Source organism: Bactrocera neohumeralis, chromosome 4, assembly GCF_024586455.1.
Source record: "Bactrocera neohumeralis isolate Rockhampton chromosome 4, APGP_CSIRO_Bneo_wtdbg2-racon-allhic-juicebox.fasta_v2, whole genome shotgun sequence".
In the NCBI taxonomy this organism is placed as follows: Eukaryota; Metazoa; Arthropoda; class Insecta; order Diptera; family Tephritidae; genus Bactrocera; species Bactrocera neohumeralis.
Window position 1 is genome coordinate 83,405,701 of NC_065921.1, and position 22,966 is coordinate 83,428,666.

Below are 22,966 nucleotides of genomic sequence, written 5' to 3' on the forward strand. Positions count from 1 at the left end.
GCCCACATTATTTTTATTTGAAGCGATATTTGTGCAGCAAGTTCTTCACACACACACACACATATACATATATGTATGTACTCACTTCTGTTGTCCTCAACTTTCTCAACTTTTTTGTGTTGTTTGCCCTGCAGCCACTTTTCTGCCCACTCTCAGCTCGATTTTTTTGCTCTTTCGTTATATTGTCCTTTTTGTGTATTTGTGCATATATGTGTATGTGTGCTGTGTGCCTTTTGCTGCTTTATTTTTGCCAAACTTCCACATATTGATTGATTTCGTTTGCAAATGCAGACCCCAAAGTTGTTGATAAGATACATAAGCTCCTTTGACAAGTGCTCATAAACACACACATAAGCATCCACACAGCCGCTTTAACAAATATTATACAAATACATGCACATAAAAAAAGACACACACACATAATAAACTTGTGTCGCTGCTTGCTCAAGTTGCCCACAAGCGCTTGTCTTTGCTACTTTTGACCCAAATTTCAACAGCAACCGCCTGCCTTCACATCTCAATCAATCAGCTTTGCCCAAAAATCAAACCTACTCACAAAAAAGTAGAGATAAAAACAAGTCTACATACATATCAGCATAACTGTTGACTTATATACTATAAATACAGATCATGTGTATTGTTTGTGCGCTGGCAGGCATTGCATGTCCTTAACTTAGTAATGCCACGGATAAAGTTCAGCTCACTGCTATTTTTCAATAGAAAAGCTTTTGGAATTTAAGTCAGCTTGAGAGCATTAAATTTATTGCTGTACACTTCATTGAAATGCCATAAAAACCATATGGTAATGAGTGTGCAAATGGTCAAAGCTATTGACCGTGCCATTTCATATAATGATTGCGCAGGTTTAAGCTGGAAAAGTATTACGTTTGCGGTTGAATTGAAATGATTTTGCAATTTTGGGTATTTCATTGATGTTCTCTTCTCACTCTTCTATTATGGAATTTCGGGTATTTTATTGCCGTGATAACCTGATTTATGTATATCAAAGACCAACAAAAAATGCCTTAAAGCGAAAATAAAATAATCAATATTTTGCTATTCAAAGCTACACCGATTTATTCATCAACATCCTTTTCACCGCATTTCTGGCAGTATTACTATGAGCACTTATAAAATATGCTATTTAGGGCAATTATTTTGCCAAGACGCGTTTGTAGACCGTGATATTTAATTTTTCAAAATATTTATGCCTAAGAATCGCCACCAGTTCAAAAGAAACGTATTTCGTTTACTACTAAACTTTATTTTTCGCTGCTGTAATCGATAATTCTATAAGAAAAAATAGTTATAAAAAATCGCATTGTTAAAGGTGCATGTCATGGCTAGTCAAAATGGTTCACGCCTTCACTTTACTCTGCAATACACAAATTTTACTAAGGCTCATTTATATACCACGATGGTTAGGTTTTCAAAATATTTACGCCTAAAAATCTTATGCAGTTCAAAGACACTATGTTTTCGCCACTGCATAATTTTATTTTTCACCATTTTACTCGAAAATTATTCAAAGATGCTGATTTAATTAAAGGTACATGTCATCGCTAAGTAACGTCATCTAAAAATGGTTCGCGCACATGCTACACAATATGTTTCTATATAATATAATCTTATGAACTCGGCTATAACCGCGTAAGCGTTGTCTACGCCATTAAAGAAAAAGAATATAATATTATGAAATCATTGGTAATTAAGTGCTAGCACAAACTAACATGCTAAAGTTGAGTACAGAAAGATCACAACAAAGTCAAGCGGTATCTAAAACTATACGCGAAAAATTTTGTAGCAAACACTCCTTGCAAAGTAGTTCCGAAAAATCGACTAAAATTTTAATCTAGTTGGACTCTCTATTTCAAAATATTGCTATCGAGTGGAGAGGAAGCTCATATGAACCTTTAAGCAAGTCCAAGAACCAGTTATATGCCGATGATATAAAAAAAATACATTCTAAACTCTCATTGTTTCATATTTTTCTGTCATTTGCCATTTTCTAATAATAGAATTTGTTGTTGGTTAGTTCATTATGGGCTTAGAGTTTTTGTGCCAGATATGTGGTGGTTGTCTTTGCTAAAAATCACGATTTCACTAAAAAGTAATATACTTCACTTATGCCTTTTATTAAATGACAAAATACTTTCAAAATGTTTAGTTTTGACGACATTACTGTAGTACTGCATTTTTAGAAGCTCATACAATTACTTTATGTGATTTTTATTTGGAAATACTTATTTTCAAGTGAGTTATTAAAACTCTGCTGAGTCATTCAAATAACATTTCTTAAAGAGAGAATAGGGTAGATTTATTGGGTATTCTAGTCTAGAAATAAAAAAATCGATTTATTTTTCTACAAAAATTGATTTTTACCAATTTTTTTATCAATATTATTTTTCACCAAAAATCGATTTTTCATCGATTTAATTTTTATAATCGATTTTATTTTTCACCAAAAATAGATTTTTTATCGATATTATATTTTATATAATCGAATAAATTTTTTTTTTATATTTTCAATTTTAATATGTCTGAATATGTCTATAAAAGGATTTTTCAAAGTTCAAATTATTGTCGAAGGTATAGGTCTCTTGCTGACCCGGCGTCCAGTCTGCTTGGGTCGGAACTGAAGCTTCAAAGGATTTTTCTCGAAGCCGTCTTTTCTTAAACGATACCCACGATTTCTCTGGTTCTACCAGATCGATTTATCTGAAATTTTTAGAGAGGCTAGAAAAAATATTAAATGCCCTTTTTATAACACTTAAAAATTTAACTGAACATTCATGCCTCCTTATGAATTTTTTTTTTAATTAATTGGTTTTTGTTTATTTTTTATTTTTGAAGAACCTATTGAATTAGTAATGCCTATTACTATTGAATATTGTTTACAGGTTTTTAGAAATGCTTATGATATATAAATTTTAAAATTTTTATCGCATGCGATTTTCGTTTTTTTTTTCATTTTGATTAAATGTTTTTCGCATACGATTTTTATTAATTGATAATATTTTTTTTAATTTTTATGCAAATTTATCGCATGCGATTTTTCCCAAGTTTTTTTACAATAAAATACCGATTTTAAAATTACATCAAATTCTGTAAAAGCACATTATTTTTATTTATTTATTAAATGGAATGCCTCTGAAAAAAATGTCATGCAGCAAATATGTTTTTGAGCTCTATGCACATGATTAATTCACAAAAAAGTTGTTTTGCTATTTTTGGCATGTAAACATTTATAATAATTCAGTCAACAGATTTACAAATAAAAACAATTTTTTTTTGCAAAATATGCGCCAACCCAAACAAATTACAACATGAACCCACACTCACATATAATTAAGGATACATTCTCATATACATATGTATGTATACACATATGTACATATATGTCTGCCTGCAAAAAAGAAATCACGAACTAAATTAGCCCTTTGCCATGTCGCAGCCACACGCCTTTTTCCTCTTTTCATAGCAATTAAGCGGCAATTTAATACTGTCCGCTGCCCACTGCGCCAATCAACCGTTAATGGACACTGCAATTTAACATTCATTTACGTTCATTAAATCCGCCGCTGATGGTTATGGCAGCTTTGCTGGGCTGCGCTGGGCTTTCAGCGAACGCAGCGGAAGTTAATAAATATTTAAATGCGCTTCGTATTAAATTACATGCGAAAGCTGCGCGGGCGTGTGCAAGCAGGCATAGACACCTAGGCATGTGTGTGCATGGCGGCGCTGCCAGGCACGCATGTGTGTGGTCAGCTGTTTGTCCGTCGCATTGACGAGCATATTACAGCTGACTTCGGTGCGTCAATGCGACTTTTGTCAATTTTCCGCATACTTGAGCAGCAATCCACTTACTTTGCTTAATTTTCAAAAGCCCAGTGCAGTCGTTGTTAATGGCCGGCGAATGCAATTGGGCGTCGAAAGGCAATGCGGGATTAAGGTATAAGCGTGTGTGTGTGTGACTTCATTTAAGCCGGCAAAGTCTGGTAATTGCTCGAATATCGTATTTAATGTCTGCAAATTATGTTTATTTATTGTTTTAAGCATTTTTCCGGTTGAAGTACAATAATATTTCTCTTGTTAATAATAAAATATGTTTAAGGTTGAAGGCGTGTTTACAGAGTTAAGGGAAATTTTTTTTGTTTTTCTTAGTGAGACTTACTCATGAGCATTTTTTATTTTAAATTCAAATTTTGAATTCTCTTTCGAGATTTGGAAATAATCACATCAGGATCCCGAATTGTTTTGGGATTTTGGAATTTTTAAACGATCATATGGGGATCTCGAAAATTGTCGGGATTATGATTATGCAAAATTTTTATGTTTAGTTAAGATTTAGAATTCTCCAGACTTCGGGATTTTTAAATCGGGATCCCGAAAATTTTCAGGAGAAAATATTAATTTTAATTAATTTTTTCAGTTAAGGTTTAAAATTCTGTTTCGGGACCTCGGAATTTTTAAATGCTTACATAGGGAACCCGAAAATTTTTGGGAGAAAATTTTATGCAAAATTTTTATATCTTAATAATATTTTAGTTCTGTTTCGGGATTTTAGTAAATTTTAAGCATCATATCGGGATAATATTCATTAAGTTTTTTATATTTTTTATAAAGACTTTTAATTATATTTCGGGCTTTCGTGTTTTTTAAATGCTCACATCGGGATTCCGAAAATTTTCGGGCGAAAATCTTAAAACAAGATTGTTATTTTTTATTAAAATTTTAGTTAAGTTTCGGGAGATCGGTATTTTTAAAAGATCCCATCGGGATCCCGAAAATTTTAGGAAGATTACATGCATGTAAAATTTTGATTAATTACAATTTTTATAATTACTAAGTTTTATTAGTGAAGATTTAGAATTATGTTTCGGGGTTTTCTGGATTTTGAAATGCACACATCGGGATCCCCAAAAATTTGGGAAATTATGTTCATTCAAAATTTATATTTTTAGTTAAGACTTAAAATTCTGTTGCTAGATTTCGGGATTTTTATTTAATCACATCGGGATCCCGAAAATTTTCGGGATTAATAACTAGATTTATAAAAACACCCTTTTTTGGTACAAATTTTCGTCGAAGTATATGCTATAATATACAGATGTGTATGTACATATGTACATATGTACTACTAGAGTTACACGAACTCAGTCGAAGCTGGTAATTTAACAAAATATAACTTTCTTTATTGTCAACTAATTATTGTGATTAAAAATCAAGTTTATTTTAAATTTCAATGCTTTTAAGTTCTCATTGCATTTTCGGGACTTGTAAGTTCACAAAACCGGATCCCGAATTTTTTCGTGACTAATTACTAGTTTTTTAAAAATTTTGTACTTTTGGTCTCGTTAACGATATTTTCGCAGAAAAAATATTTTTGCTTTTAATTAAAAAAGTTAATAAAAAAAACTATAAAAACATCATCGAAAAAAATTATGAAGACAATTAAAATTTTTTTTATAATAGAATTAAAAAATATATTAATTTAAATTTTTTTATTTTATTGATTTTATTTTTATTTTTCTTTTTTATTTTATTATTATTTTTTATTTTTTTTTCATATTTCTTCTTAACTAGTTGAAGTATCTGGAGGAGTGCGCCCAACTCATCTAATCTCCAAAGCACAAAACTGTCATGTATCCTACAATAATCCTATTTATTTTAATTGTGTGGCTTCATCTCATCAAAAGATTTTTTATTTGATAAATATTTCCCGACATCCTGCCAATTCGCTTTCATATTTTGCATAGCTACAATGGCTCATACATAAAAATACCCTTTTCTCAATTTAGAAAGAAAATTAAATATAAATATTCAAAGGATCAGCACTGATACTCGTAACACACTAACCCAAACGCACTTGCCAGCGAGTCGAACGACTGCACATACACACTTAATGAATACTTAATGAATGAACACACACACACCCTCTCTCCCTCTCCCTTTCTCTGCAATAATAAAGAGCTCAGCACAGCCCTTGCATAATTAAATTCAACAAAAAAGTAGTAAAATCGCTTAAACCGCTGAGCGGTTGCGAACAACAGTTGGCACCATTCGAAATTTGATAAACCCAACAAAGCAACCACAACAACAACACACAGCGCACAAGGCACAACTTTCGACAGCTGTGTGGCGAGGGCATTGCGGCCAACGGCAGAGGCCGCAGAAAGTTGAAAAAGACGCAAATTGTACGATAGTCGCAAACAAGGCGCTCCAAATGTATGCGTTTATGTGTGTGTGTATTTGTGCCTTCCGCAGTAAATGCGAAATAAATGAATTGCTGTGCGACGTTAGCGACGGAGAGATAGTGGAAAATTGAAAATGGTCGTAAAGGCATTGTGCATTGAAGTCGTTGCTTTGTATGCAAGGCGGTGCGCGCACAAAAGTAGGCTACACAAACCGGAGGCACTAGAAAAGCGCTTAATCATGTTTAATTTGAAATAGCAAAGGATAACGGTGCCGCAGAGATAAATGACAAGGGCACACTGCCACGACAAAGATATAGTTGTACCGGGCCATTTGTTTCCGTAGCTGTTGTTGCTGTCGTTCATGCTTTATTGACACACTTGTTTGCTTGACACTTTGCTGGGTGCGTGCGCGCGCCTGCGTGTAGGCTACAAATTAATGGCAATGTGTGAAAAATTAATTGCGTGCGGCAAAAGTCGAATGACGCATTCTAACGGTGTGTTATTGCGGAAAACTGCTGGCGTCAATGCATGCTTAAAGCGAGCAGAAGTTTTTTATTATGAAATTGTGAAAGAAAAATATTTATTTATTTAAAAAAAATATTTTATTAAAAAAAATATTAATTATAAAAAAGCTATTAGTTAGGTAGTAAAAAAAATTCTTCTCTTAGAAAATATATCATAAAAATTTTTTTTTTAATAAAATTAATTAAATTTAATTTTAAATTTTAAAAATAAAATTAAATTTAATACAATTTTTTTTTTAATCGATATAATATTTATTTATTAAAACAACGATGTATTTATCAAAAAAAAAAAATATTTATAAAATAAAATTATTTATCAGAAAAAGTTATTATATGTAGGTAGCAAAAAAAAAAATCCTTATCAAAGAAAATATTTTATAAAACAAAAGTTTTTATGATTGAAAATATTAAAAAAAAAAAATTTATTATAGAAAATATTTTTTTAAAAACTAAATTTTTTTTATAGAAAATATTTTTTAGAAAATTTTATTATTTTTTTAGAAATATTTTTATTACAGACAATATTCTATTATTAGCAGAAAATATTTATGTGTTAAAAAAATTATTTGTAAGCAAAAAATGTATTTCTGCTTATTAAAATAAAGTTCTTATAATAAATTTTGATAAAAAATTGTTTGTCATAGAAAATATTTTATAAAAAATTTTTCATAATGGAAAATATATTTTTTTAAGAAAAGTTTTATTTATTAAAAAAAAATTTTTTTTATTAGCACAAAATATTTTTTTATTATAGAAAATACTCTTTTGTTAGCAGAAAATTATTTTTGTTTAAAAAAAATACAAACACATGTATTGTTGTGTTTTTATCTTAGAAAACATCAAAAAACAAAATTGACGACAGAAAATGTTTTATAAAAAAATGTTTAATTTAGAAAATATTTTTTTTATTAAAGAAAATTTTAATTTAATTCAAAAATCTTCATTTACTAGCAGAAAATGTTTTTTATTAAAAAAAATACACTTTTGTTAGCAGAAAATATTTGTTTTAAAAAATATTTTTTTTTATTTTTTGTCATGGAAAATATTTTTTGAAACAAATTTTTATCATATAAATTTTTTTTATTAGTGAAGCTATTTATTTATACAAAAAATCTTTATTTTTTTAATATAAAAAATACACTTTTGTTAACAAAAAATTATATATTTATTGAGAAGCAATTATTTATATGCATAAAATTTAATTGTTGCTTATAAAAAAAAAACTGTTTTATAAAATATTTGTTTTAAAAATATTTTTTTTTTTAATTTTTTGTCATAGAAAATATTTTTGAAAAAAATTTTTATCGTATAATTAATAATAAGTTTTTTTTTATTAGAGAAACTATTTTTTTTTATATACAAAATCTTAATTTATTAGCAAACAATTTTTTTTATTATATTATATATTCTTTTGTTAGCTGAAATTAATTTTTTTTATGCAAAAAAGTTATTGGTATGCAAAAAAAAATTATTTTTGTAAGTTTTTATTATTTAAAAAATTATATATTTTTACTATTTATTTATTTAAAAAAAAAATTTAAATGAAAAATGTTCCAAATAATAAAAAATCATTTATTTATTATCAAAAAATATGTAGTTTTTTGAAAAAAAAAAATTTTTAAAGACCAAAAATAATTTTTTGTGAGACAAAATATTTATATACATCAGCAAATATAAATTCGATAGAGAAAATTAGTGTTTTATGCAAAATTCAAATATGTAAGCCCTTTTTATTATTCTATTGACTTTTATTTGAAAAAGTTTTAGCAAATATTGGGTAGTCGAAAAAGTCTTTTCGTATTTCTAGTCAAACTTCAACTTATTTGTTTTATAATATTATACTCAAGTTTCATTTGGATTTCATATATGTGTGTATGTACGCATATCTATGATTTTGTTTTTGTTTACATTTCTGTTTTTTTTTCACTTTTTCAATAAAAATTTCACAAAATACTTTACACGCGTTCATGCGCTATTTCACACGCTTTTCTTGCCACACGCGCCTCGTCTACATGATATTGCAAATTCATTGCCACAATTCGCATTTTATTCATGATTTTGCATAAAATGCAGTGATTTTCATATTTACATATTTGCACACATGTCCTTTATGCTGCCATATCGCTTTCCAATGAAACGGTTTAGCTGTTGAAAGTGCCACAAATCCCTGAAACTATGCAAAAAGTGTCATTTGAGTGGAAAGTTATTGAGAAAAAGCTGATGAAACGTGCAATATCTATGTGTGTGTGTATGTGTGGCTATCAAAACTGTTTGTGTGTATGCAAATAAAATAATACTAATACTATTAGCTACTGATATATTTGGATAGTGCAAGTGATACGCAGCAGTTATGGTTGCTGATACAGTAAAGCAGTCGATTAGAAGACAGCTCAAGTGGAAGCTTTACTTTTTTGCAATATTTTAGCTAAAATAATTCGAGAGTGGTTGTGGAATGTCACAGCTTCCGCTAGAAGTCCTGTGATACCTGCATTTTGCTTTTGACTGCGTTGCTTTGGCTTAAATATTTGCTGCTTTAAAGAAAAGTCTGTTGAATTTGGGCTGCGAAGTGGTGAATTGCAAGTAACTGAAACTAAACTGAGCTAAACTCGCTGAAATGTCATTTTGAAGGCTATAGAGAAGACGATAAGAAGGGTTAGCTTCCTCTTCTACGGTTTACATGTATTGTAAATTCTATATATTTACAAATACAAATTCGCCCATCTATACAAATAAATACAAAAATGTTTGTATGTGTAAGCCACATCACGCTTGAATGCACCAGCAACATTTAGCTGAAAAACCACAATTTATCATCGCGCGAACAGATTGCATTGACACGTTCGCTGATAGCAGCAGCGTTATTGTTGTTGTGTTAACTATACATACACTCATACATATAAGGTTATATATGCATGGATGGCTTTCAAAGCACGTATGCGGAATTCATTAACAAAAAGAGCGTGAAAATATTTTAGAAAAGCACACACACATATACATACATAGATACATACATTCATGCATAGTTGAAGTGATTTCAATTTGTCCACAATTACTCGCAAAGTGAATGATGTGGGTATTGGTGAGGAAAAATTCGAAATAATTCAATAAAAGTTGTGAAAAAAGTAGCACGCTAATAACGCAAATAAATTTCCGAAATATTTAAATACAATTTTAAGTAAAAAATTCTCTTAAAGAACCGTTATAAATTTTCATATGCGAGAGCTTTTTTGGGTGTCTCACCCCAACCGCAAGCTAATGCAATATATAATTATTTACTGTTATATCATTTGCCTAACATAAATTGTGTTATAATAACCCCCGATGCTGGCGCTCTTCTGGCCCATAATGTGTTGATAAATGGGCTCCATCATCAATCATTCGCGCTGAAATTTCCATTTCGATTGCGTTTAATCAAAACAATGGTTTTAGTGTTTTAAATGGTGTGATGAATACATAGTGAAATATACGTATGTAAATATATACATACATATATCCGCCTATTATTAATGGACATATACAATATTTCGGGATCCCGATATTACAGTCCCGAAATTTCGGGATTACAATTTTTCAAAAATGCTGTATTTCTGCATATTTTGATAAATAAAAAGTAAAAACAAAAATTGTTCAAGATCCCGATATTACAATCCCGACACTTCGGAATTACAATTTTACGTTTAAACACTATTTTCATGCAAGTTTTGAGAAATAAAAATATAAAATATTTCGTTATAACAAACCCAAAATCGATATAACGATATGTATGTATACAGTATTATATATAAATGTATGTATGTACGTCCACATTTTGATAAATAAAATTAAAAAAAATCGGAATCCCAAAATTATTCTTGACTAACTATGATAAATATAATAAAAAAAATCGCGATCACGATATCGCAATCCCGAAATTTCGGGACAAAAGATTTTCGAAAATTCTGAATTCATGCATATTGTAATAAATAAAAATAAAAACTTCTGGACCCCGAAATCAAAAACCCGAAAATTGCGGCATTGCTCTTTCGCACTTTCTATTAAACGCTGTATTCCTGCACATTTCTATAAATAAAAACTAAAAAAAAATTCGGGATCCCGACATCACAGTACCGAAATTTCGGGATTACAGCTTTTCGAAAACGCAGCGTTTCCTGCACATTTTGATAAATAAAAACTAAAAAAAATCGATATCCCGTTATGACAATACCGAAATATCGGGATTGCACTTTCGCACTTCCTTTTAAACGCTCTATTCATGCACATTTTGATATCTTTACATACACACATACTATACAAAGCATGACAAATCAAATGCCTTCTATTGGCTTTCATAGAACTTCATACGATTCGGCGCTTAATTTGATTACGCAACATGCTTAGCTGGCTTATAAGCGAATTAGTAACTGATTTATGAATTCAGCATAGCAAAATTATTATTGGCTTACCATATTGACTATGCAGCTTACATTATTAACCAATTTGGCAAACAGAGGCAGCAACAATAAACAATTAGCTGCAGCCACTGACCGAAAATCGAAAATTTCGGCGCATAAATGAATTCCAGCGCAAATATTGATAAAAGCGTTAAATTTTGTAATGCATATTGTAATTTATGAATTGCAGCACAATGTTGCATTAAATGAATAAATTAAAAAATTTTGAGAGCGGCTAGCAACCAAATATACACCATCACAGTTTTTTGTAGCTTTTTCAAATATCTTTGCGCCATAATTATTATTTATTTTTGTATGAGTTATGCATATTTACTCGAATAATGCTGTTAAAGTAACTGGTGAAACGAATTGGTGTGCCTGCAAAGTCAATATACGCTAATTTGATAAAAATTTAGCATACCTTCAGGCTGAATTTTTGTTTTTTAGACTTTGTAGCTCTAAAAATTGTTTGTATAAAGTTTTCGCCTGAGCAGATCCCTAGTAAAATTTTACCGCATACATTTTTCTAGAATATTTCGATCATCTAGCTTGCTCGCAAAATAATTTTACTTCGAGCGCTCCAAAAAAGAGTACAAAATGAAACATTTAACAGCGAGTTACATGTTTTGAATCTACTAAAAAATTATTCTACCGGAAATTTTACTATACATAAGAAATCATTTTTCACTCCGCCTGGAATTTTAAACCTTTTTTTTTACAAATTTTATGTTTTAATCATATAAATTGGCTTACCAATATTTCTAGTTGTCGGAAAATTGCTTTTTTCTATATGCAATATACTAAATATTCAATTATTAAAAGTAAACTTCGAATTTAAGATCTTCATCTATGGTTAAAGCATGCAACAAATGTGTGTTGCTAACGCTGACATTTGTAATCAACTGCCAGTGTAGTGGTTGCCACTAATAACAGCTCCAAGGAGCGCAAATACGCATTTGTACATATAAAATGACAATGAAATACAGCAGTACAGCTCTTGCACAGACACACACACTTGTGTTTGCGCGTGTTTCAATGCTTTAGTATTATTGCGGCATATGCCGACAGCTGATAGCATTACAAGCGACAACTAACAGCTTACGGATTTGCTGGCTAAATGAAATTGCCGACGTGTTATCCATGCCTTACCAAGACACCATCAGCACACACGCCAAACACTATACAAATACTCCACGCTAAAGGAAGCAAGTGCTCACGTATGTACAGGAATATCTAAAAGCAGTTGTGAGTGTATGCCTGCATGTGTATGTATGGCAGTTACTAAATATTTGTTGTGATAGGCAAGGCTGCCACATACCACAGTCGTGTCAAAGGAAGCTGTGCAGCAAACGGATGTAGTATTCCTGTAGTTGAGTTGAAGGTGTCACAGCAATAACAAACTCCTCTTGTGGTCCTCATTTGTTGGGTTTCATGCGTCGTTTAGCAGCTTGCTTTCAGCTGACACTCATGCTAAGCACATATAGAATTTGTGACGACTGCATGGAGCTCGTACAAGTGGCAAGTTGTTAGGCGCACACACTTCACCAACGCTTTTGATAGCAAAATCAAGTCATGTGGAGGTGCCGGAAAGTGTGTTTGCGGCGCTAGGCGGCTTGTAGCCACATGTTGAATAGGTATTTAACGACAATAGGCCACCGCATACACGCAAATAATAATATAAATTGCAAACCACTTCCATTTATTTATACGTAGCGTACTTCTAGTAAGCTGCTGCTGCTGTCGTTGTTGCTGCTGCCTCTTATCAATAACGTAAATACGCATATAAAGCAAGCAGGCTTAGCATATACATAGACAAATTGTTATTATATGGTATTTAGAGGCACATAAGCACTGTATATGCTTAAGCAACTCAGCTAAAACTCCCGTTACTCGGCACTCTAGTCGCTGTTGCGCTGCTATGTACTTCATTTTACATATATATGTGTACAAATACATGCCAAGTTTGTAGATTTTGCTTTCGCAGTGTCTTAGCGCTCGTATTTGTATGCCCTCTTAAATCTCATATAAATTGACAGGCACTTACAAATTTGCAGCAAAGCATAAAAAGCATAAAAATAAGCAAAAAAGGACAGAAATAAGCGTAAAAATAAACAAATCTCGGCATTTTTCTTGCTGAAAGTCACATTTTTACACGGTGCGCCGGTGCGTATGAGTGACATTTTTTACGCTGTTGCTACTGGCATACCATACTCTCCACTACATTGCTGCTGTTGTGCGCTGGTATGCCTTATACCTTCTTATACTTCGCTTTCGCGTACATTTTTTCTCATTCCGTTTATCTTTTGTTGCGCATTGTTGTTGCTGCGCATTATCTCAACTCGCTGTGGTTGGACACATTTGTATAGCTTTTCTGCACATTTCGTTGAACTTTATGGCATTTTTGTGCGAAAAATATGAAAAATGTTTGCGCATAGTTTATGTGACACAGCATAAATACCTAAATGCTCACACATGACTCCTAGAAATGCTACAGTTTCTCTACACACACATGTTTGCATGTAAATTATGCAGCGGGGTAAGATATTTAGTGCAAATGGCATATAAATTTTTATGAAAAATGTATTGTGGCTGGCTGAAAGTATGAAAGATTTAAAGCAGCAGGATTAAAGGTTGAAGTGTGCTTAGCCGGCGTGTAGTAAAGTTTGTGCTTTGAACTCAATATAAATAAATTTAAAAAATCTTAGCATACTTTTGAGCGTTTTTGCGTTTTTTAGCTGCTGTATTTTATTAAGCATTTAAAAGGTACAAATACTTTTGGTACAACCCGTATACTGCTCTAAATAAGCAAACTTGGCTTATAAGATTTTTCTTTTATGCCAAAGGGTCATATACAAACTTTTCATTTGAGTTTACATAGGCAGCCTAAACACACATTAAATAAAAAACAGACATACACTAAGGGAAATATTTAAGGAATTCTTATATCAACACGTATTATACATAAACCTTTTGTAACATATTTGAATATGTATATTTTTTTCCATTACCTATATTATCTCCAATTTAAGGGTCATTCTAGTCTAGATGCATGAGATTCAGATAATTTTTGAAGTGTCGTTGAAAAAGGCAATTCATATTTTTTGTTAGTTATGCACTAATATTGAAAAACTACGGGAAAAAATTCAAAAATTAAAAATTATCAATATTTTCAGAAACAATTTTCAATGTTTTCAAAAATTCAAAAAGACTTCAATATTTTAAAAAATTTAAAAACATTTTCAATATTTCAAAAATTTAAAAAATTTTCAATATTTAAAAAAAAATTAAAAATATTCAAAAAATTTTCAATATATTCAATATTTTCAAAAATTTAAAAATATTAAAAAAATTTTCAATATTTTCAAAAATTTAAAAAAAAAATTTCAAGATTTTCAAAAATTTAAAAAGTTTAAAAAATTTTCAATATTTTCAAAAATTTCAAAAAACTTTCAATATTTTCAAAAATTTTAAAAATTTCAAATATTACCTGCCGATGCTGTGGAGCGTCTCAAAAATTTGGCACGTGATCATACATACGATTTCAAACGCTCCTAGCTCTGAAACTAAAAACCACAAAAAATTATGTATCTAGAATAATGTCGCAATACCTAAAACTACCGAAAAGTTAAAAAAAAATTCACCATAAATAAAATTTTTCTGAACCAACTTTTTTGACAATTTTCTTTGAAAAAAATTGTTTCGAATCACCGTTTTTTGACTGTTTTAAAACTTAGACATAGGGAAGTCCATAAAGAAGACTCGCTATAAATTTCATGTAGTAAAACCTCCCAAATCGTGGGTATCGCTTTGAAAAAGGCATTTTCGAGAAAAACGCGTTTACATGCATTTTCAATTGCGGTCGCAGCAGTTTGAAAGCATTTCAGCAAATTTTCCGAATGTAATTAGAATTTTCTAAAATCTTTTTGTAGCATTTAGATTTTTTCAATTTTTGTAAAATCTTCTTGTAGACATATTCTTTTAAAGTTAACTCCGAAAAATACCAAAAAAAAAAATTTTGGTATTTATTGTTTTTTTTTTATTTCTAGACTAGAACAACATTTGGTTTTTTCAAAAATTTTGGCAACGAAATATCCTCCGTACAATTTCTTTTAACTACTTTAAATATTTTTGTGGCATAATTATTATTTATTAATAAATTATTTTCACACATTTATGCTTCTAACGCTATGAAAGTGGCTAGTAAAACCAAATACCTCAACAATTTTAACCTGGAAGTCAATATAACATAGTTAACGAAAATTATAGCATACCTCTAGGCGCATTTTTCTTTCTAGTATCTGTAGCTCAAACAAGAGCTGGTAAAACTAACTGCAGCAACATTTTTAACCTGCAAACTCAATATAACATAGTTAACAAAAAATTTAGCATACTTTAAGGCGCAATTTTTGTTTTTTAGTATCTGTAGCTTAAAAGGTTAATTGTATAAAAATTTCGTATGAGCAGACCCCTAGTGAAATATTACGGCGCACATATTTCTAGAATACTTCGGTCATAAAGCTTGCGCGAAAATGCATTTTATTTCGAATATTTGAAAAAATAGTTCAAAATGCGGCTTTTAACAGCGAGTTACATTTTTCAAATGTACTAGAAAATTGTTTTACGTAAAATTTTACTTTATATACAATACTATCTTTAATTACAACATGAATTTTAAGCCTTCTTTTACACTTTTTAAAGCAAACAAATTAGTTTTCCTATATACTAATATTCCAAAATATATGTATATTAAACGCAATGCTCAGCAAGCATGCCAGACTTAAATATAAGAATCTTCACACAATCTACCACACACTCCAAAGCCGCCACCAAATCCAATCACAGCAGACGCCACAGCTGGACGTTTAATAATGGCAACGAGTTGATTTCGGCGCTGTCGGCTGCCAAAGGTTGCAGGTTGTCGCACAGCCAAGAGCCAGCGCAAGAGTCAACAATATGAATGACCTGCGGACATAATTCGCCGGGTTAAAAGGCAGACAGCAACAAAAACACCAATAAAAGTGTAGCAAAACAAAAACAATGCGGCCATTAGTTGGAGTTTGACGCGTGTATAAACACAGCAAATTGCGCAAATATTTGTGCAATAAAGCGAGTGCTGGCAGGTCAGCCGCTGGCGCTGATGGCAATCACAAAAATTATTGCGGCTTAGTGCACGACGGAATTTGTGAAGCTTTGGAAACATAGAATCACAAGTCAGTAGCTTGAAAGTATGCACAGCGTCGCCGAAATTCATACTAAAATTTAAAATTTATATATTTTTAATATTTCTTTGCCAACTGCTATTTTAAATGCACTACACTTCGTTAAAATTTTTTTCTTACTTTTTCTTTTTTTCTTAAACTGAAAAGGCGTGTGTTGCGTAACAAAACATGCATTTGCAGCACAGTATAAGTTGTGTAAACAATTTGCACGCTTAATTATCGGCAATAAGAAAATTAGTTTTCATTGACAGCCTTCGAATTCAGCCTCTTATTTGCAGCATACCATAAGGTGGCGTACGCTGCGTATACGCAACTTTCAATATGTGACATTTGCTCTGTGCTGCCTCAATGCCAATGTAAATTGTATTTCATTGGAAAATAAATACAAATGCACGCACATTAACTTTAATGCCACTTGGCCAGCAACAGCACCGTTGAGCCTTAAGAGACTTCGCTGCTCCATTTGCTTTCATTTCGTTTCGTGTGGCATTTGTGCGTTATTGCTTACACGCTTCGTCTGTTGTTGTTGTTTTCTGGTATTTTCTGCTTGTTTGTTAATTGCCAGAGAGTTAATATATAATTATATACACTTACATATGCTAACCGCTATGTATTTACTGCGACATGAGCGTTCGTTTGTCTGCTGATTGTGCGATATTATGGCTTACCTATACATATGTATATGTTTGTATGCTTGTAAAAAATCCGCATATACTCAGCATAGCTATTTTAGTCAAATATTGTGTAATTTTCATTATTTTAGTCAATGCCTACAGTGCTAATTGTTGCCTGTATAAGCATAATGGCTTTCGATTGGAATCGCGTAATGGCTTTGGCTTCATTAATTTTTTATTAATAGTTGCCTAAATGCTTAGAAATTTTTGATACAATAGTTGTAGGTGGCAGTCATAATATTTATTTGTATTGTCAGCCAGTTATTTATGGCGACTGAATTCGAAAATAAGAAAAAAAAAGTTAACTACTCTTGCCGGTTGCCTGCAATTTGGTTTTAACTTGTCAATTCGTATGGCAGCTATATGCTATAGTGGTCCGATCTGAACAATTTCTTCGGAGATTACATTATTGCCTTGCGTAATAGTTTATGCCAAGTTTCTTAAAGATATTTTGTCAAATAAAAAAGTTTTTTATATAAAGACATGATTTTGTTCGGTCAGTTTGTTGGCAGCTATATGCTATACTGCTTCGATCTGAACAATTTCTTGGAAGACTTTATTATTGCTTCAGAAAATAACTCATGCTGAGTTTCGTGAAAATATCTCTTCAAATAAAGAACCTTCCTATACAATCCTTTAAATCCGATTGTATACTTTGTATGGTAGCTATATGCTATAGTGATCCGATATGAACGATTTCTTCGGAGATTTTAATATTGGCTTAAACAATAAATCACGCCAAATTTTGTCAAGATATTTGATCAAATAAAAAAGTTTTCCATGCAAGGACTTGATTTTGATTGGACAGTTTGTATGACAGCTATATGCTATATCAAACCGATCTCAACGCTTTCTTCGGATATTACATAACTGCTTTGGGTAATAACTCACACCAAATTTCGCGAGGATATCTTGTCAAATAAAAAAGTTTTTCATACAAGGACTGTATTTTGCTCAGCCAGTTTCTCCATTTAACTTCAAAATCTAATAAAATGTTAACTGTACTTGCAGCAAAAAATCCATAGAAACATAGAGTTGCAGTTCAACTCACAGTTACACACACATTATGAGCACATGAGCGTAATTAATATATTTCAAATTTGAAGCACGTCTTCACCAAATAATTACAGTGTCGCTCATACGCACTGTAGTACCTTAATAATGCACTACACACAAATGCGCTCAAAATACGTGTGGCAATAAAATTTCATAGTTTCACAACAACAAATATCATTTATAGTCAAATATGAGTAAAAGTTTTGCGAAATTTGTGAGAAACTTGTAATTCATGCAATTTTAATGATTCACGAGTAAAACACTCCGAAACTGCCAAATAAATGTAATATATGAAATTAAAAGCGCAATGAGGTGGCGGTGTAGTTAACGAGCAGTTGAAGTGTATGTAGAAAATGCATGAGCGGGCGGGGCACACACGTCTGCACCAGCATATAAAGCAAATAAACGCATAATTCTCACGCAATTTTATTGGAATTCCGTAAAGCCACCACAGCATGCAGCTGAAACGCATGTGCCACTGGCATCTCTATATTTTTTTTTTTTTTTTGCATTTCTATATATACATATATGTGTGTTTGTGTGCGCCTTCACGCACGTGTAGCTGTGATTTACAAGTTGCGCTGTCTGCCGTCTGCGTGGGCGCATGTAAATGGCTGCAGGTGAGCCATGTCGTATGATGAACATTTATTTGCTGAAGGCACTCGCGCGGCGCACACATTTTCACTTTTTTATTTGCGTATGCCACACATACACATTTATATTCATATGTACTTATTATACATGCATACGCATGAATTTTAATAAAATCGCTACAGATGAAACCGCCAAATGCATGTCGCCGCAAATAAAGCGAAATTGTGGACAAAGCAATGCCAAATTTAAATTCATGCGAAAAATTTTTACTTTTTTAATTCTTTTGTTTATTTTTCCTCTTTTACGTTTTTTGTGCATATATGTATGTATATACAGTTTTTTATTTCTCATATATTTGTTTACACTTCCTCGCTTTTGTTGCTCGCAATGTTAGCGGAAGCAAAAACGCCTTTTGTTTTTGTAGTTGTCGGTCTAGCGCGTGGCAATGCCTTTGTTCGTGCCTGATTGTGCTCGTTTGAGGGCTACAAAAAAGCACAATACATATTTCGATGGAATTCGCATTGAAAAGGTATTTATTTCGGCCTTTGATAAAATTCGTTTCAATTTAGAAAGCATGTTAGGCAATTTTGTACTAGAATTGAGTGCTTTTTCTAGAATTTAATGTAATTTCAGCGATATTACTTTTTGTTGAATCAGTTTTACTGAATGTCTGAACATGTGCATTTACACAACTTTTTGGCTTTAGAAATTTAATATTTTGCAAAAAAATGCATTAATAGAATAATTATATTTAGATAGTAGTAATTTAAGTACTTAATTTAAAAATTTTAAATTAATTTTGTTAGTTAAATAATAAAAAATAATAAATTAGATAATACTGGTCGCTTATTAAATTATTTTAAATAATTTTTTTAATTAAGTATTTTAATTATTATATTAATTAATAAAAAAAATTTATAAATTGTAAATGAAAAATGTTTTAATAAAAATAATAAAAAAATATACTTATGTAAATACAATAACTTTAATACTTAATTAAAAAAATTTTAAATTTCTTTTGTTAATTAAATAATAAAAAATAATAAATTAGATAATACTTATCGTTTATTTAAATTATTTTAAATAATTTTATTAATTAATTTTATAAATTAAATATTTTAATTATTATTTTTTTGTAATTTTTTTATTACTTAATTAATAAAATTAATTTAAAATTTTTTTAATTAAGTATTAAAGTTACTAGTATTTACATAAGTATATTTTTTTTTAATTTTATTAAAATATTTTTCATTTTCAATTTATAAATTCCAAAATAAAACTATTTTAATAAATTTAATAACAAAATTAATTAAATATTTAATTATATGATAAAATTAATTGATATCAATCATACAATTAATCAATAAAGTTAAAGATACTGTTAAATTTAGTAATAAAAATAAAAATAATAATTAATTAGAATAGTTTATTTATGGCATTTGACTACTTAATTAAATTAAACTAATTTAATTTAATTTTTTTTATAAATTAATTTTTTTTATTGTAAAAAAATTTGATGCTTGAAATGTAAAAAGCAGTCAGAGCAAAACTTTCTAATACTCAATAGCATATACATTAAAATTTTTTTTTTTTCAATACCATCCGATAGTTGGTGAAAACTGTATAAGTATAAAATTTATGTCTCAATAATAGTTAAAAAATTTAGTAATTTAGAATAATTTACAAAAAACTAAATAATTCACTAAATAAATTTTAAAATAAATTAATTATTTTAATTCATTTATCTCATTATTTAATTAATTAATAATTAATGTACTAAATTTTTAGTAAATTTAAATAATATAATTAAGTAATTAAAATAATTTATTTAATTTAAAATTTAATTTAATTAAAGCATTCTAATTTATATTATTTTTGATTTATTAATTAATTAAATAATTGTTTAAATTCGTAATTTGATTTAATTAGAATAAATAACTTTTTTAAATTAGAATAATTAATTTTTGGGAGAGTGATTTATTTTAAATTTTAATTTATTTAAAATATTTTAATTATTATAATTTTTGACTTATTAATTAATTAAGATAAATTATTTTTTTGGCAATTTAATTTAATAGGAAAAATTATTTTTTTTGATATACAGTTGAAAGTCTGTAATTCGAAGTTCGCCACAACTGAAATTCGTCGTCTTCATCAGTTATTTGAGCTTGAAAGCGCTAAAGGCAATCCAAATACATAAATAATGAAAAGTTTCCAATAAAGGAGTTATGTAAAAATCTGTAAATTCTACACGCCAATATAAAAGTTGACCCTTGGCGCTAATTAGAGGGCCAAACGAAACGAAACACCAACCCTTCAGCACAATGGCAGCTCATAACCCAAGCAATCAATGCCGTTTCACGAACGAAATTGCCTTTATTACCGCTGCCGCTGATTTGATTTAACACGAAGATAAGAAATAAAATAATAAAAAATAAAATAAGAAAAAAAACGAATAAATACAAATTCTTGGAAAGTGGGAAGAGAAATGAAAAATGAAAAGAAAATTAGTTTGTCGGATTTGTGCATCACTTTTCAATTCAACTTTCAAATCCCAACATGCTTTGCTGCTCGCGCGTTTACGTCAAATTCACTAACGTAACCGGAGCTTGTTTACCCTTCAACTGTTGTGCGAAGAACTTATTGTTGTTGCGCTAAACAATTTCTTTACTAACAACCGTGCTTTTTACCACCTCCTTACCTTTAACTCCACAAAATCACAGCAACGGTTTTTTATCTGCGAAATCTTGCCTTCTTTTACTCTGCCTCACTCCACTCAAACACTACTGTTCCCACATTTTTTTTGCGTTCAGTCATTCATGCACTCACAGCTTTACTTTTCTTGCGAGTGACCTGTTTCTTTTACTTTAATATTTTTCCTCTTTTTATGCTTCTTCTAGCTCCAACAACCACGCATGGTTCAGGCCGCGTCCGTTGATGCTGACGGTCCTGCCGCTCCGCCCTACGACCTGGACTCGATAATAAATCAGCTTGTGTATCCAAATCCGGTATATCAATTGCATGTAAGTACGCATATCCTCTGTACAGCTGTTTGTTATATAAAATGAGGGACAAAGGTGAACGGTGAACACTTTGCTTCGCTTCAAAACTTTCCTTTTATTATTTTTCAGTTTTTTTTATTTATCTTTTTTCAATATTTCCCAACTTTGTTATTGAGAAATCATCCGAAAAGGAAATTTTTCCGTCGGCATAGTGTAGAAGAAGAGCGAAGCGTTTGGAAGCGGCTCAAGCACATGTATTTGATTACGAAATTGAAGCTGATTCTTTGCGCCATTTTCCTTTGCATTTCTCTTTGCTCAGTGTTTAAGTGTGAAGCATAAAAAGGATTAGGAAGTTATTATAAAAAAGAGGTATGGAGCGTATTATAAAATTAAATTAAATTCGCATTTTAGCAAAGGAAAGAGTTGGCGGGGCAAAAGGTTGACTTTGATGCTATAAATAGAGCGAAAAGTATAAATCAAACTTTACAAAAGGGGCAAAGAGAGGAAGGATGGCTTGAGAATGATTACAAAATTTACTCTGCCTTTTTACTTTGCATATGATTGTCAAATGATTTATAGTTGTCTGAGTTTTTTAAAATATATTTACGCATTGGAGGCCTGAATATTTATAGATCTATTCGTAGCCAAAAAATAGGTTTCCATCATGAATCCAAAATAATTAAATCTTTAAATATTTTTCCTTGTTGGGATAATAATATCGAGATCAGAGTTCAAAAAATAGATCCGTAGGGACCAGAAAGCGATCCATCGGAACCAAAAAGGAACAATCTCCACTTTTTTACTCAATAACCGATAAAGACTAAACGCCAAAGTTCAAAGTTCAAAAAAATATGGATCGAAAGGGGCCAAAAAAGGTCAATATATATTTTTTTACTCAATAATAAGTAAGTAAGAGGCTCAAATTAAGGTAAAAAAGAGGACCAGAGGGACCAAAATAGATCAATGTACGTTTACGCATATATTTTTCAAGCCAAAGAAGTGCCTCTGTATTTCCTCTAATCAAATCAGAGCCAAACTTAATATCGACAAAGGTGAACGACTGGCTCTATGTCAGACTGAGTCTGTATTAATGCAACTATAAACTGTCTTCCAACGGGTTTTTGAACAGAAACGCTACAAAAGTAAAACGATAGGTACAGCAAAGGACGCCATATTTTTATTTTTCCCGCTCTTTTAACATTTCTCTTCAGTAAGGTTTGCCATTTCACCATGGAAAGATATACGATGCAACAACGAGTCGAAAGTATTA

General features: G+C 30.6%; 1 protein-coding gene across 4 annotated transcripts in view; it reads left to right on the forward strand.

Moving 5' to 3' along the window:
• The window catches only part of LOC126755140 (neuropeptide-like 1), a 61,355-nt gene that overhangs the window by 25,483 nt on the left and 12,906 nt on the right, over positions 1-22,966 (forward strand). For all 4 annotated transcript variants that reach the window (XM_050467505.1, XM_050467504.1, XM_050467503.1 and 1 more), the window contains exon 2: positions 21,595-21,717. In XM_050467505.1, the coding sequence (XP_050323462.1) occupies positions 21,595-21,717 (123 nt within the window). The remainder of the gene's footprint in view (positions 1-21,594; positions 21,718-22,966) is intronic.